The sequence below is a fragment of the Hyalella azteca genome, unplaced genomic scaffold (assembly GCF_000764305.2).
Source record: "Hyalella azteca isolate HAZT.00-mixed unplaced genomic scaffold, Hazt_2.0.2 contig17970, whole genome shotgun sequence".
NCBI classification, from domain to species: domain Eukaryota; kingdom Metazoa; phylum Arthropoda; class Malacostraca; order Amphipoda; family Hyalellidae; genus Hyalella; species Hyalella azteca.
The window spans coordinates 307,316-325,280 of record NW_025947730.1 but is presented as its reverse complement, the minus strand read 5'-3'; the positions used below and the strand labels follow the sequence as shown (position 1 = coordinate 325,280).

At 42.2% G+C, this 17,965-nt stretch overlaps 2 protein-coding genes across 2 annotated transcripts in view; both read left to right on the top strand.

Annotated features, from left to right (window-relative positions):
- The window catches only part of LOC108667307, a 20,748-nt gene extending 14,193 nt beyond the window's left edge, over positions 1-6,555 (top strand). Inside the window, exons 2-3 of the mRNA XM_018154323.2 lie at positions 3,146-3,623; positions 5,172-6,555. Coding sequence (XP_018009812.1) covers positions 3,146-3,623; positions 5,172-6,117 — 1,424 coding nt within the window. The 3' untranslated portion in view covers positions 6,118-6,555. The remainder of the gene's footprint in view (positions 1-3,145; positions 3,624-5,171) is intronic.
- A 9,597-nt stretch (positions 6,556-16,152) lies between these two features.
- Positions 16,153-16,743, top strand: LOC108667292 (serine/arginine-rich splicing factor SR45-like). Its single transcript, XM_018154300.1, has one exon. The coding sequence runs from the start codon at positions 16,153-16,155 to the stop codon at positions 16,741-16,743; it is 591 nt and encodes a 196-aa protein (XP_018009789.1).
- The last annotated feature ends 1,222 nt before the right edge of the window (positions 16,744-17,965 follow it).

Below are 17,965 nucleotides of genomic sequence, written 5' to 3'. Positions count from 1 at the left end.
CATCTTACTGCGTGACTGTCCATCTTACTGCGTGACTGTCCATCTTACTGCGTGACTGTCCATCTTACTGCGTGACTGTCCATCTTACTGCGTGACTGTCTATCTTACTGCGTGACTGTCCATCTTACTGCGTGACTGTGCATCTTATTGCGTGACTGTCCATCTTACTGCACGACTGTCCATCTTATTGCATGACTGTCCATCTTATTGCATGACTGTCCATTTTACTGCATGACTGTCCATTTTACTGCGTGACTGTCCATCTTACTGCGTGACTGTCCATCTTACTGCCTGACTGTCCTTCTTACTGCGTGACTGCATATCTTACTGCGTGACTGCATATCTTACTGCCTGACTGTCCATCTTACAGCGTGACTGTCCATCTTACAGCGTGACTGTCCATCTTACTGCGTGACTGTCCGCCTTACTGCATGACTGTCCGCCTTACTGTATGACTGTCCACCTTACTGTATGGCTGTCCGCCTTACTGTATGGCTGTCCGCCTTACTGCATGGCTGTCCGCCTTACTGCATGGCTGTCCACCTTACTGTATGACCGACTGATCTCCTTATTGCGTGACTATAACAACGCCCTTACTGCTTGACTGACCGAAGTTTTGTAATTTAGCATCTGTCTCTACAATATGAAAGCATCGGCATCTTACCGCCAGCCACTGATTGGTCGTATGTTATATACGTACTGATTGGCCGTTTGTCGCCATGGTAGCATTGGTCTATTTAATTGGAAGTTGGATGGTAGAGGCATGGCTTAGTTTGGCTTCGCATTATTTTGGAATTGCGTTAATACGTCTCCAATTTTCACTCACGAATAAAATGCCGGAAACCAAAACATTCGCTTCAAAATCTTCGTCCTGCACCGTGCATTCAGCCTTAGATTCATATTTTTCTCTTTTCGTATTGTTCTTTTTCATGTTGTTCTCACGACGCAGTTTTCTATCTAATGCACTTATCGTGAACTTTTCTCCGCAATTAATGTGTGTAAGCTTTACAGACGTTGGAATGATGCCAAATTTTTCTTGCCAGTTTTATGCCGACTTTTTTGGCCACTTTAGAGGTGAAATGCTGGTGATAAGTTTATTGGTTAATGATCAATTTCTTTACTACCGGAAAATGTGCAAGGTAAAATCGAATCTAATTATAAAAATTATTGAAGTAATCGTCTAATTTGCATAGCAAGTGCGTGGTGCCCTTTGCAGTGCATTCTATCTTGTCATTTCTTGCACAAAACATGGTGGTGCTAGCTCGAGGAAACGTGGTAAATATTATATGATAGACTTTCAGAACTATCGTACTATAATGAATCTTCAAACTAAACTTTACAAGATTGAAAATTGGGAAATAGTTCATTATTTTATTTTTGATTATGTTCTCGGAAAATATTTTTGAGGCATTCTCAACAGTTTGTCTTTTATGTAATCGTAAATGACGATTGACTATTGAGGCAAACATCATCGCGTTGTTTCCAGGACTTGGATCATAGGAAACTTGAAGGTTTTCCGAAATATGGAAATCAATTCTGGCAATCCGGATAACTGGTTAGACATGCCGAAAGATTTTTGTGTCTTTTACGTCTTTAAGATGAGCGTTTGGAGGTCAGTGATCGTAAAGACCGTGACTCAGCACCCTGAGACTCGTTCCCCTCGTCCCCCCCTCGCCTCCCCAGACCTTTTGAGGTTAACCAGATCTCTTTTATGAACTCTTCAATTGCAACTTACGTACAGGAACCTGCAACTGAGCTTCGATCGGTCCTTCACGAATATAGATTTCTTCTTTTATTGATTGCTTTGTATGAATGTCACGTTTGCATTGTTTTAAGCGTTTCAGATGCTAGATGATAAATTTTTTTTCAAAGTATTGAAGTTACTAAAGCAAATTACTGATAAAATTTTAGTAATATCTTATTGATAACTACTTATTAATAAAAACTGCTGATGATAACCTGTTGATATCAATGTGTTTACCATTTGTCTCGCGCAATATTCCTTGTGATACTCCAAAATAATAGCGTTTTTTTTAGCTAAGCGACTCAATTCATTTGAAATGATGACTGCGATTAGTGACGAAATTTGTTTATTTTCACTACGTAACACTACCAACTTTTCTTAGCAATCCGATTATTTTGGCAGCAACAAAAAACGTATTATAAAAATAGTAATGTGAAAAAATAATATTAAAGTTATTACTAAAACAACTCCCTGATTATTTTGGCTGCGATCGTTAATCGTCGCTTTTTCAATCATGTTTTTTGGTGAGCGACAGAGACCAACCAGCCAGGACTGTCGCAGCTCTGCTGCGAAAACAGCACGACCTTGAGCATCAAAGGTCTATCAAATAACACGAACAATGATCGAGTATTTATCATTTATTTACTATTTCTGAGAAGGTCTGAAATGCTTGTTTTTTTTAGATTTCTGTACTGCAAATTAGTTTTTCTTCTTACCTCTTGTAAATGCCAACAAACTTGTTTTCGTTTCACTTCTGTCACAAAATTTAAAAAAAAATGCAACAAGACAATTTTTTTATATAATCGGTGTTGCAACAGCCACGTATTTTCGAGATCTTTATCCATTTTGAGGATTGTTCAAAAACTCTCGCGATTCTTGTGTAATTTTTAATGTTTAATTTTTTGTGGTTTAAATTGATGGTATTTTGCGTTACTTTTGCTGCCTTGCCTGCGCTGCATGACGCGCGTCTCAGTCGCGGGTAGAAGGCTCGCACGATTACCACTCCGCGCGACCTCGGATTAGTTACCTCTGAGCGCGCTGTGCATTTTCATGAGAAATGTTTTATATGTTTTTTTATTGTCCAAGTTTTTGAGACAATAGTGGTTATACAAACGTATTTCTTGAATCGATTCTTCGTCGGAGAAGTCATTGTCGATTACAAAGGGTCAATTTCTAAATTATACACAGCTTTTTAACACAAAGACAGTTGTCACTATCCTTTCAGCTATGTACTTATCTTACCAGATTAATTTTTTAAGATCTGACCTTTTTTTTAATTTTTGACTAATTATTTTGTTTGAAGTTCAGAACGTCGCTGATGTTTATATCGTGACGCTGCTGAAAACTGCCGTCCTGTCGGGAAGTTAATTTTTATTAGGTAATTTGTGCCATTTTTTGCAGACGACGAGTGGGCTTGCGACGACGTCCGTCCTGAGATCAACGGACTTTCGTGGAAAAATTCACCCCCCTCTGGAGGAGGAGGTGGAGGAGGGGGTCTCTTGGGGGGGTTAAATGGTAACCGGGGGTCCAATCATCGCCTTCGCTCCCCATCCCCCCTGACGAGAGCTAGCAAAGCCAGGCCTGAAGTGTATAAAGAACCTCACAAAAACTCTAGTAGGAATCTTGCCCACAAAGAATCTTTCAGAGATTCTCTCACGTACGGAAAATTGGAGAGAGAAGGATACAATGACAAGGACTTGTGCGGTCGCCCTGACCGGGAGGAGTCTTGTGGCAAGGATTGCTACAGGAGCAACTCGAGGCAGGCCTCGCGCAGGATGACGTCACCATCTCGTAATTTATCGCCCGTTAGGATTGGTGTGACAAGGAAGGTTCCTCCGTCACTCAAACACTCTAGTGCTTATCAACCTACCCGAGACAGGTAAGTTCAGGTCAAGTATCGCGTTTTTCTTTGATTTAAATCACAGACATGTTCACGCTATTTATTTTTGTCAAATTATGTGTGTGTGTGTGTTTTTTTTTTGTGTGAAACCTGGCATCGTAAATAGTTAGGGGATATTTTGGTGCGTATACACGATACTTATCGTGTCGGGATATTATTACCCTTACCTTAAAGTTCGTTCTTGGTGTAGTGGGAGAATGTAAAGCATTGCAAAACTAGGAAGGAAGGATTAGATCATAAATTAAAGTTCAATTTTTAAATTGGTATCATAAATTTAATTTTGGTGTCCTAAATTGAATAAGGACGCAATTTTTTTTATAATTTTAGACGAGTCAAATGAGAGTTTTTTTGTAGAAAGTGAGTTATAACGGGACATCTGCTAATTGGTGTATACATGAATTTTATTCATACTAACGGGTTTTGAGATTCTTAAAATGCAGAATTATTGATAGTGGACAACGCCGGGCTAACCTGCTAGTTTTTATATAACGTCGCGATCGAGAGTTTATCGTTTGTGAGGTTTCTTTCATAATTTACTTGATTCGCCATAAATTTTATTTTCAGTTTTCATTAACGGAATCCTTCAACTTGTTGATCTCTAGAGATGGTAGCCGATTGCCGTTTAGTTTACGTTCTAATAGAATAACGTTCTGAAGCGTTAACGAATAATTCCGACCTCATCGTTTATTTTTATCCGTATTCAGTCGGTGTTAATTAATATGCTGATTACGAAGTCACAATATACTGTATTTATTTGAGGTAAGAAATCGACTCGTATTCTCTAAAATTATTTAAATATCAGTCGTAACTTTTGAATTGTTAAGTCATTAGCTGCTTTTTAATAAGAGATTTTCTAGACTATGTAGATATAATTTTGGAAGACAGTAAGATACTCGCTGCAAGTGAACGGGACCTGTGCACAACTTTTCTGAGCAGAGTCCCTTTAAAGCTATCCTAGGGCAGGATCGGTCGGAAGGGTCGATTCTACAGGATGTAACCTGTGTCCTAAACATAGGCACAATTCGTAGAAACCGTTGATGTAGTGGCACGTAGGTATCAGGAACCCGAGGCCGAACGCTCCCAAGAGGCAAAGTGCCCAGAGTTCAATAGACATGTGGGCGGAAATGGCTTCACGGCGATCGCCGAAAACGGGTTACTCAAGACACTTCGCTTTTGCTGCCGACTGGATCGTAGTTCGCTGAGCTAGACTGATAGGAGTCTGGCTCTCTGCATATAATTTTCAAAAAAATATCGCGCAAAATAAGAATTTTCAATTTCGTGGACGACTTTGTAAAATAAATTGTAAGCTCGCATAATCATTCGATTGCCGAGTAACAAATCACACCTAAACTATTTCAGCGGGTCTTCATTATTCTGCACAAACCCTGGTTTGTTCAATAACAGGTTGAAAAATAGTAAAATCTTGTTGAATTCAGTTGTTTCATCTTTTAGTTTTTCAATGTGAGACGAGAATTCCTTTTCATTTACCTGGATATTACGCTGTTCTAATTTCTTGATTTTTAACAGGAGCGAATCTCCGGTCTCTCAACGAGAGAGATTCCACGACGCTCGGGATAAGTTTCTGTCACTGGAGCGCGAGTGGAGACGCAACGGCGACATGCGAGGTTCTACGATACCCATTGCAGACACGGCCGTCGCAGCGTCCAGACGAAGCAAAGGCAACATATGTCGACGGAGGGATAACCGCGAGGAACTCGGGTGGCCGAAGACCGACCGAGACACCGGTTATGGCTCTCGGGACGGCCTTTTGAGGGACAAGCGCGCCGGTGGCCGCGACTATGACCGAGGCTACGGCACGTGCGATACAAGGGACTCGGAACACTGGCTCCGAGAATTAGAGAGAAGATCCCCTGACTACTGGGATGTAAAGGGTGCGCCCGAGAGGTCACTCAGCCCATCGCATCGCTATGAGAATAAGAATTATAGGTTCCTTCGCAACCGATCACCCGATCGAATCGATCATCAGAGGAGCGAGTATCAGCGAGCGAAGTCTATGCATGATCTTAGCAGAAACCGTTCTGCGGTAGAAGATGACGTGAAAGGAGATCTACGGCGGAGATCTCTGTACGACGCATTAGACAACAACTCACACTTACAGAAGTCCCGTAGTCAGCAGCATCAGGGCCTTCAGTATCATTCCTACGGTAATCTTGGGCCCGTGCGCAGTTCTACTCCATCTTCCTGCTCCAGTGCTGGTCAGTCAGGCCAAGGGTATGAAATACCAGAGTCTCAGAGGTATCCTGGCCTGGATCGAGCCACCGCTAGACCCGATCCTCTTCTCGCTCCGCGGTATGCGGGATTCAGCAAACGCACCTTCGACTATCCCGTTAACGGCGGCCAAGCGCCTATCCACATCAGTCGGGCTCACCATGACGACTATCGACGATTCCGTTACGATCATAACCATGGGCAGTTCACGCGATCCACAACCATCTCTGGCGTGCCGTATTGAGGTCTACATCTTTAGGCATCCCACTATTCCCCTCCTCGAATGTTTGTTTTTGCCTTTATAAAAGTACCGATTCAATCCGAATTAATTGTTGATAAGCGATCTCAACAGTAAAAATTCTTGTTCGAATTTCATTGGAGGTGTGAATGCTCATCGGGTTAAATTTCTGTATCTTGTTCATGCGAAGAAAATCTTTATTGTTCCGTTGATAGGCTCAGTTGATTTGAGTTCTTCAAAAAAATTTAAATCCGAAAGTTGTCAGTGGACTCATCGAGAGGATTTTTATCCACCATGGCAGTCACTGAACACTAAGTCCCTACAATATATGGCACTGTGTAGCTGACACTCGTATGCCACTGCTCTAACACTTCTTATGCTGACTTGCAGCTTCGTTTTTAGCGCATTTTCTCATTTATGGAAAAAATGCACTATTGTGCTCGCCATGTCCGTCTGTCCGTGACCTCAAGTTTTCGGCGACGAGAAAATGCGCTCTCTGTCACTCACTGCAGTGAGTACCGTACTGAGTTATATTTTTTAAATTTATGTTCTCTATGCGAAATAGAATATTTGCGTTTGAATTGTAAGCATTAATCAACAACCCACGCCTTGTTCCTCTGTAGAAGTTCAACGAACCCCATAAGATCTGTTAGATTTTTATTATTACATTATTTTCCGTCCATTTTTATGTTAGCGATTTTAAAGGAAAATCTATTTTAAAGTTGCGTCCGTTAATTTTTCCGATTCATTAATTGCTGTTCAAGAATTATTGTTCGAACTTTATTTTATGTCTTATAATAATTTAATTTCTAATGCAAAAAAGCTGTGGTCCTGAAATTCATTGATGTGTAACCAGGAAGAAGTATTTTATAAAAATATCTTTAGAGGTTTGCATTATTTCTTTGTTGTCGAGATTATTAAAAATCGACCAATTATTTAAAAAATTTACGATTACTTGGCAATAGAATTAAAAGGAAGAATTCTCGTAAATTTCCTGTGAAATATCAGCAGGCAGTAAAATATTAATGATATTGCTAGTGTACATAACACATATTTATGTATATACTAACTATGCATCGTAATTTCCACCTTTCAGTGCTATACTTCACTGTAACGGTTGCTGTGCCTGCAATTTTAACAGTTTAATTCAGCTGAATAATTTTTTATATTCGCTCTGAATTCAGCATCCGGTGAATTCAAGAATTGTCGGAAGATTTAGTGAATGGTTTGTTGATAATTTCGACGATTGCTTTTGTCTTGCTTGTAATAATCGGGCAAGAAAGTTTCAAAACTAAAACGACAGATATTTTTAATATTTGTGATCTGCGTACGCCGCTATCATTTCGTGAACGATAAGCAATCTTGTTTCAATATTCTATCTATGCACATTAACTCATTACGCCATGTACTACCATCAGGTATCTCGTCATGATAATTTGATATTTACGGCTAAGTTGATGACGTCATACTGCTTATCTCGCGATGATATTTCTCTTCGCAAGTTAAAACTAACAACAAATCAACAAGTTGTTTTGTTAGTAACTTCTACAATGTAAAAAATTGTTGATGGTGTAGCGTGCTGACACACAGCAGTTTAGCATTGAATCCTATACAATTAATTTACCCCTACCAGTGCCGTTATCGAGTGTTGCAGTGAACACATCCGTGAATCACTGGAATTCATTGTTAATGATCATTCAACGTAATCCAGGAATGAAGAATAATTATTCTGAGCAGTTACCTGCCTCAAAAAATCTAACGACGCCAAAGTCGTGGTAGATGTTTATTATTTTGAGATGAGGTTGGGTTCCGTTTACGAGATCTGCTCCAAAATCCCATTGTGTTCCTGCCTCTGTATTAATGAGTTAGGAGAAAAGTGATATTTTAATTAACTCCATGAAACTTTACTGTTATAATACATCTCCTAGCTCGAAATTTGTGAATAAAATTTTAGAGATTTATGTGGTCATTATTCTGACCAATTAACCTTGCACTACTGGTAGCGCTTTCTTAAGCTTATCTGCGCTTTTCATTTGACACTTTTGTTGTGTGTTTCTAAGGGTCTTGCTAACACGCAAATGATGTTGGAACAAACCTTTGTAATGAGTAAATTTCGATGAGCCCGACGTATAACGATGTTGTTTGACGTCTGATGTGTGGATTTTTCCCGAGCTCCCCAAAGTTTATTTTCCGTGCTTGATACGGTCACGGTAGGGGTAGGGGACGGTCTTCTCAGCTGGCGCGGTCACGGCAGTGGACGGCCAACGCAGTCTTCTCAGCTGGCACGGTCACGGCAGTGGACGGCCAACGCAGTCTTCTCAGCTGGCCCGGTCACGGCCTGTCTCTTATACACATCTAGATGTGTATAAGAGACGCGCAGCATGAGCGTGACACACACGCGCTGCATGAGCGTGACACACGCGCGCAGCATGAGCGTGACACACGCAGCATGAGCATGACACACGCGCAGCATGAGCGTGACACGCGCGCCATGGGTCGGAGAGAAAGTGTTCGGGACGCGCGGCAGAGGAGGCTGCGGCTGATGTAGACCGATCGCGAGTAATGGCAGGAAGCCAGCTGACTGAGCAGTAGCTGCTTTGTCTTTCTACGTCGAATCGATTATTTTTGCTCGGTCGAATGAGAAAGCTCGCTATTGTGGGTGTTCATGAGTGATTTACTGTCGAGTATTTGTCTACAATCTTTACATTTGATGGAACTGTGCTACATTAGAGTTAGAAATTAAATGAATGAGATAGCTGTAGGTTTCGTGTATTTTACACTCCAATGTGGTGGTAGTTTGCATTTAATTTGGTGAGAATTTCATCAATCGCTGTAATGCGATGTATGTTTCAATCTGCGTTGCCCTGAATTCATTGTCTGAAAGCTAATTCAAAATTCATATTTTGACTGAAGGAGATTGAAGTCTTAATTTTCCAACCACAAACACTTCATGAAATTTTGTATTCACGCGTTTGGTCTTGTTTTGAGTGCACCTCTCGTTTAGAATTTCCGTATCCAGACTTTTCTAATGAGAAATAAGGTAAATAATTAGTAAATTTTTACTCCTTGCTCCGAAGTAAGAAGAACCAACCATTTAATAAGTATTAATTATTTAATTGTACGTTTTATTGTCTTAAATAAATTCATACGAGATGCCTAACACATACTATATATATATGCTTCTCGCTATCTACTAGCTTAGAAAATTTCAAAATTTCTTGGTTCCTTCTCCGCGCTCAAAAAACGGCACCAAAAAGAGAAAAACGGCATGATAGAATTTCGAACAAATGCTGTCCATTCCAGAATGCCATTTCATATTGTAATTTTGAAAATGTCATGCAAATTCTATCCTTTATGGTGTTACTCGTACTTTAGACCAGTGGTTATGAGTCATAGGCTTTTGTACAATTTTTTTCTTCGCCGGTAAGGATTTCAGCTTCTATGAAGTTAATTGGAAGGTTGTGTGTTTTTTTAGGATAGAGGATATTTATTTTATTATCGGACAAGAGGCGGGTAGCCCTCCCCTGATCTGCTTCCCCACGCGCTGCTCCCCTCCCCTGATCTGCTTCCCCACGCGCTGCTCTCGCCGTGCAGCTGAGAAAACTTTCTCCGCGCCCCACGCGCCGGCATGGCTTTCTTCGGCGTGCCTTGCAACGACCTGCCCTGGCACGTCAGGTCATTTCCTGTCTCTGTTGGGGGCAACGAGCACTTCTGCCGGGCATGTGTACCTTACAAGACGACATTAATATTGTGTGCCTTAGAGGTGCGCATGTATAGTATATACCGTACGTTGCAGGTGGACATGTATAATATACGTATAGGTACGTTGCATGTGGACATGTATAGTATATATCTTACAGGCGCACATGTATAGTATATACCTTGCAGGTTGACATAGTATACACTTTGCAGTTTATATTTATAGTTTACACCTTTCAAGATGATCATGGATGCCAATTAGGTGGTCGTGTGTTCCTTGCAGGTGGTATTCTTAACTGTTAACAATTTCAGACCTAATGGAATTTTGGAAGAGCTATAATGAATAAAAGTGTTGGAATCATTATGCCCTGAAAAGCATCTTTAATGATGGGAAGCGTTCCTGGGTACCTCAAATTGGGACTGAAAATATCAATTAACGAAGAAAGTGAGAGAGGCCCAAATTCTAGACCAGTGACCTTAATCTTGCAAGTAATCAAGAAGATAAGGAACGGCGGGGCCAGAATGCTAGTTTTCATCACTACCTCACATCCTCCTCCATCGCATGAAGAAGGCTGCTAAATTATATAATAGTGGACAGCAAGGTTTACGGAGTAATCGCTCTTGCTTGTCACCGTTGTTTTAGTTTTATTATCATCATCGTATTGAGGGTTTCATAGATGTGTAATCAGGCGTCGACGTGGTTACATAGACGTAGTGAAAGCTTTGACCAAGTTGATCACGGAGAAGGTCTAACTGGATCGGGAGAAGCTTGTTAGTGTGGACTGTGAACCCACAACTTTAACTCGCAGAGCACAACCAGAGCATGGTTGAAGACTTGAAATCAAGGGAATGCGTCAGAGTTTAGTGATTTGATCGATTCTCTTTCTCACCCAAATTGCCGAGATAGAATTGAGTTGGGATACGCATTGACATCATTTACGGATGATACAGGAGTACCTACTGAAGAGGATTGCAGACTAGCTAAAACTGCGAGAGACCACTGAAGGGCAGAAGTTAGGACACAGAAACAGAAGGTGATTTGACCGTATTTCATGATAATTGAACGGTTACACCGCCAAGAGTTCCTTGACAGAGATTAGGCTATAGGGTACCTCTGTCACCACAAGTGTTCAAAACTTCAACCTAACTACATGTACTATATAAAAAATATAACTCAGTACTCGCTGAAGTGAGTGACAGAAAGCGCATTTTCTCGTCGACGAAATCGTGAAGTCACGGACGGACAGACAGACAGACGGACGGACATGGCGAGCACAATAGCGCCTTTTTTTCATAAATGAGAAAATACGCTAAAAAGTGTACGTGCTACTCCTTCTGGAGTACCTACTGCAGGCTACCAGCTACCGTTGCCGTTCACGGAGGGTTATGTGTGGTAATTGTACAGGCTGTCCAGCGATCCTTTGCGTCATGTATCAAGAGATGCCAGAGCTGGGATACTGAAAAAGACTAGGACTTGGAGAGGTGTATCATCCTATACACGTGGAACATGATAAATAGACGGACCCTCAACTTTATGAGACCTTCAGATTTCGACCTATAACATTAAGAAGATGGTGCGCTGCGCAGGATACCCCCATCTATCTATAGATCTGTGGCCGCGGATTTCAGACTAATTGTGGGGATAAATTGCAGTGAATAGGTCGAGGATCTTCAAATGCTTTGCCAACCGAGCGGGAGGAAAGGGAAATTTACCTTCAAAGGACGACTGGATATCTTTTTGAGCACAATCCGACATTGTCCATCTCTGTTTTACAACTCACATCAAAAATCATGCGTTATAGTACGTTTTGCTGCCTCCAGGGGCCGCGTTATTGAAGGAAGCCTGCTTGTCAACGGCTGGGGTTGGCAGACGACGAAGGCGTCGCACCATGCGGCGTGGTCGAAGACGCAGACCTTGGAAACTTCACAAATGGAACCAAGTGGCCATGTATTCCTGTCATGTTATGTGTACCATGCTAGTGATCACTGCAGATAATTATATGAACCTTACAGGTAGTAAATATTTGTGATTCGTCATTGGTTTTTATTTTTATATATGTCTCTCTAGCGATTGTGATGTCCTAGCTCTCAGATTGATATAAAAATAATTTGTCAGTGAGAGTTAACTAAACTTTCAACGTACAGTGATAATGAATAGGGCATAAAGAGGTCACATCATCCCGAGTTGAGAGTGCAAAATTTTCGAGGATCCACTTCAGAAAATGAGGTCGATCTCATCGCCAGCAGCAGTGATCAAGTGCGTCCGCTGCACAGCGCAAAAAGTTTAAACTAGAAAGTGCCTGAGAGCTCCACGTACGCCGGCCTACTTCGGTCGCTAAGCTTTGGCGACAACACTTTGATCTCGGCGCCACCATCCCCCTGATCACACGGATTTTAATTTTAATCATCAAAATTTTTGTCATTGGAAAAATAGTCGTTTACCGAGATCTAAAGCAATACTTCGTGTTAAGGTTGTGTATATGTTGTGCCGAAATCGCGGAATTGCCGATGCTATGGAATCGGCAGCCAATTGGCCGAATCTGTAGAATCAGCATTTCAATACTATAGGAATCTGAGGGTTAGGTCAATCAGCCCAGTTTTTTTACATTCAAATATGAAGGAACTTAACCTAACTTTTTCTAACCTATAACTGTCGATATGTGTTCTCTAATGTCCGATTTTCTGAATCAGCAACGAAATGCTGATTCTATAGATTTGGCAAATTGGCTGCCGATTCCGCGATTTCGGCGCGACATATATAAATGCATGACTTAATAGAATATACAGTACGTTTATAGTTTATTTAAATAGTGGAAGCTAAATTTTAAGGTAAGCGAAGTGCCAGTATTATTTCATCTTCAGAGCATTCGGTGCTGTGGAGTGTTGGAAAATCGAAAACTGAGAATAACTAATAATTAAATGCATCCCACGAAATAATAATGTGTAATTCATGTGCTGTAAATTTGCACGTGCAACTGAAGCCGCAATGACGCGTTTTTCGGAAAAGATAAAGTTATTGTGTGTTGGCAACTGCTTATACATGCCAGTGTATGGATTGTATGCGCAACACGGCGTGTAATGTGTGCCACCAATCGGCTTATTTATATGCCTGTATTGCTCGTGTTCGTTATACGGTTCATGTGATTAATAACGCAATTACAGACCCTTGTTTCCTTCATTCTCACGGCTTTTTATGGAAAGGTGAACTCTCAAATTGAACTTTTAAGCTTTTGTAATCAACCAAACTAACCAGAAACAAAGTAAGAATTTGAGGCTGCCTAGCAAGGTTTCGGCGGCTGTTCCTCTGTGCCTCCTCTAGTCCTGGCGCTGGGGAGAAGACCACAAATCAAGTCGATATTTCTGCTTATTACGCAACGATGATGGGGTGTCTTTGCCAGGGATGAAGTCATCGGACCTCGCCGGGCGTGATGTCAACCGCTGATATTCAACTCCCTTCGTGCGTCGACTGACCATCTCACTGCGTGACTGTCCATCTTACTGCGTAACTGTCCATCTTACTGCGTGACTGACCATCTTACTGCGTGACTGACCATCTTACTGCGTGACTGTCCATCTCACTGCGTGACTGTCCATCTCACTGCGTGACTGACCATCTTACTGCGTGACTGACCATCTTACTGCGTGACTGTCCATCTTACTGCGTGACTGTCCATCTCACTGCGTGACTGACCATCTTACTGCGTGACTGACCATCTTACTGCGTGACTGTCCATCTCACTGCGTGACTGTCCATCTCACTGCGTGACTGACCATCTTACTGCGTGACTGACCATCTTACTGCGTGACTGTCCATCTTACTGCGTGACTGTCCATCTCACTGCGTGACTGTCCATCTCACTGCGTGACTGTCCATCTTACTGCGTAACTGTCCAACTTACTGCGTGACTGTCCNGTCACGGCAGTGGACGGCCAACGCAGTCTTCTCAGCTGGCACGGTCACGGCAGTGGACGGCCAACGCAGTCTTCTCAGCTGGCCCGGTCACGGCAGTGGACGGCCAACGCAGTCTTCTCAGCTGGCCCGGTCACGGCAGTGGACGGCCAACGCAGTCTTCTCAGCTGGCACGGTCACGGCAGTGGACGGCCAACGCAGTCTTCTCAGCTGGCACGGTCACGGCAGTGGACGGCCAACGCAGTCTTCTCAGCTGGCACGGTCACGGCAGTGGACGGTTAACGCAGTCTTCTCAGCTGGCACGGTCACGGCAGTGGACGGCACACGTAGTCTTCTCTGCAGCGTTTCCTTCATTCCTCTTCGCTGGCTTACGAGAGCGGGTGGCCATGTTTCAGCTGTCTGCACTTTTCCTCCTTGCGTCCATGTGTAATGATCGTTTTTTTCAACACCAGCTTTGGCGTTATGATCAACCACAACCTTTACATCTCTTTGAGGAGATAAATAATTTCAGTTGGAAAGTTGATTTTGGATACATTTTTGGCAAAAATACATTTTTAGGTGCCGGAAAGTTGATTTTCGGATACATTTTTGGCAAAAATTCTCCTACTAAGTAATAATAATCTTGCATAGCATCTTCACAGAAGCCAATTCGTGTCTGAAAGCGCCGGACGCTACCGTCTCATTCAAAGAAAAATCGATGACAATAAAAACAAATGAATTTCTATGCTTCATACATAACCAGCATCTTTTATCGGAAAATTAATATGTATTTATTTCGTAATTTCGTGTATTTAATTTGTAAATGTTTTACGACTGTCTGCAATATGAACAGGAATTTTAACGAGAACGAGATTGAGAGTTACAACAAGAAGAGTTTGGATTAGAGGAACTTGAGACAAGCTTACATTCACAAATTATTGAGTGTGATGAGCCCACGCATAGATTGACATGTTTCAGAATTATGATGAGCAAATTCAGTTACAGATACGCGGAAAATACACCAAACAACAAAACACATCAAATTTTGAATGGAAAAATTCAAAATTAAAAATTTTACTCACACTCGGCGTGTGCAACGCATGGAGCATATATGAAAGAAGTAGCATCTTCAAAGATACCAGATCAGTGCCGATCTGTTTTAGTGGGCTTCATATTTTTGAATTACGGTACAGAACATGATGATTGTTGGTCAGATGAAGACACTCAAAGTTACCCTGATACTCTCTTCCTATGTAAAAAGACGTCTAAAGCAAGCTGAAGTAGGTAGAAGAGTCAAACACTGGAATTATCATTTAAACACCACCATATTAGGCACGACATACACAGAAATTGAAACAAAATTCGAGTGTGCAGAGAGAGAATATCGACTAAGAATTTATCGTTTAAATCACGATCAGTAGCAGCTAGCATAGACGAAAATAAGGAATTTGAAAGAAACGAATCACTATAGCATTAATACACATAACTAATATCACGCTAAACTCGTCTAATATTAGACGAAGGTCACGAGGCATAGAACAAACGACGCTGAAACTAGCGTACAAGAACGCTCAAGTGAAGAACCTCCGACGCAACATCCGTGCTCTGCCGTCCTACAAACAACAGGTCTAAATGTATAGATTGCCACTACAGCTCGGTTGATTGTCACGAGTAATGCAACTGCTAGCAAAGATAAGCTCTAATATAGGCTTCAAGTCCTAGACTAAAGGCAGAAGTGCCTCGACTCAACTCGCACCTACTTATTCATCAAGACTTTCTCCCGACGAGACAATTTTTTGTGAAAAAGAATCGGTTATTCACGCATTTTACTCTTAATTAGAGCAATTACTAATCTTCAAAACTTAACATTTTCACAACGTATGCACACAGTGTGGCGAATTACATACAATTCACAGAATTACATACAATTCACGATTTCAAACGCGTTCAATAATGTTAGAAATTTTGATCACTTTGGTCGCTTTAGGAATAATTAAGTTATAATAATCGACCTCAGCTTCTTTACTGCATCATCCATAATTTTCACGGACACCGACTGAAGAATTTTGCTTAATAATGTCTGCTCAATTACGAAGCACGCCATTTATAAGGCTATCGATCGCCATCTATTAATCACACTACCAAGTCCGCTAAAGCAGGCTCGCACGCTATCTAGTGAGTCAATAACAATGGTATTGCTAAGCCAACGCAAGACGCTCTTCTAACTCGACTACTTTCTTTCTAAGCGCCGAAAATGGCTGACATTATAAAGATAAGACATACAGATCAAAGAGGACGTTTAGAGGAGGCAAAGGCTAAGACAAGTTTGGTCCGAAGGGTGGAGAGAAATGGCTCAAAACATTCGAAACTGGCATTGAGATGACACATCTAACATTTGGGCAAAGCGTAAGTTCTGATAATAAATATATGGATGGAAATATAACTCTTGGATTATGGAGATCGTGCCTGGGTGGAGATCACGCCAGAGAGGAGACCACGCCAAGGAGGAGACCTCGCCAAGGAGGAGACCTCGACAAGGAGGAGACCTCGCCAAGGAGGAGATCTCGCCAAGGAGGAGACCTCGCCAAGGAGGAGATCTCGCCAAGGAGGAGACCTCGCCAGAGAGGAGACCTCGCCAAGGAGGAGACCTCGCCAGAGAGGAGACCTCGCCAAGGAGGAGACCTCGCCAGAGAGGAGACCTCGCCAAGGAGGAGATCTCGCCAAGGAGGAGACCTCGCCAAGGAGGAGATCTCGCCAAGGAGGAGACCTCGCCAGAGAGGAGACCTCGCCAAGGAGGAGACCTCGCCAGAGAGGAGACCTCGCCAAGGAGGAGACCTCGCCAAGGAGGAGATCTCGCCAAGGAGGGGACCTCGCCAGAGAGGAGACATCGCCAGAGAGACCTCGCCAGGGAGGAGACCTCGCCAAGGAGGAGACCACACCGCGGACGAGATCACACCGCGGACGAGACCACACCGCGGACGAGACCACACCGCGGACGAGACCACGCCAGAATGAAGAGAGTACCAATGAGAGGACCACATTAGACCAGGCCTGAGTACAGGGGACCAACCACACCTAGGGGCACCAGCCACCAACTTCAACTGTCGACGGTCTCATGTACACGAGAAGACGAATTAACGCATATTAGTTCAGGCGACGAGTAATTAAATGATACCGTGTGTGATGACCAGTGAACAAAGGTTGATTTACGAACAAGCATCATCGCCAGTTTAACGCCTCAGAGCGGAATGGCACTGTAGTTGCCAATACTTGTTGAATGTGGCAGCTTCATCCCGCTGTTTCGCAGGAACTCTGCACCACGCACCTCTCACTTCAAAGGATGGATCCGTCTTTGTCGTTAGAACAACATGCGAGCTCAAGGTTCATTGAGAGAAATTACAATGCCGTTTCAGTAGAGGAAACAGGTGGGTGGCGTATGGCAACAGTTGCAATTCGTAGCCATATCATCTCGGGTTATTTCAACATTTTTATCCAGTAAGAAGAAATAAAAATTTCTTATAGCCACTCAAGTGTTCGCATATCACATGAAAGTCCCGAAAATCAGTTACAGGAACAATGTTTTAGCGTGCACTGTTTTGGACTATAAGCTAGAAGTCTAGTGGATCTAGTATAAAAGTTAATAAGCTCAGAATCTAGACGAAGACTACAAGATTGAAGTGAAGTTTAATATTATTATTGTAGTATTCTCAAAAAGGTATTATGTAAAAAGCCAGAGTAAAGATTCCTAAACTACACTGCCTTGATAAGCTACAGCTATAATCTGACTATTTCTCGACAGTGCTGATCAAAGGAGCCATTGCCACACAAACGTGGAACTAAGCTAGAGTTGCATCCATAGACGCGAACATGACAGCACCGACAGACGCCCGGACGTCTGGAGTGTTTGAATTAACGCGTTAGCCAAACGACATCCTCAGCCAAGTATTGCTGTCACAAAAAAACTCTCCTCTAGGAGCATTATCAGAGGAAAGAGATAATTACTTGTTAATACCCACAATAATATCTGCAATCTATGATTGTTATTTTGGCAGTAAAAATTGCATCTAGGCGACTTAATCCAGAACAGTACTTTTCAAGCGTCAGATAAAACGCATGAACGACTTGACACAGAGAAAACTTTCAGAACTCGCTATGAGAGACAGACAAGATCATGGTGATAGTTACACAGCATTCATATACTTGTGAATGAACGATTTTCAGCTTCGCTTTATTATAAAAAAAAAAACACCATAAATGGTAATCAAA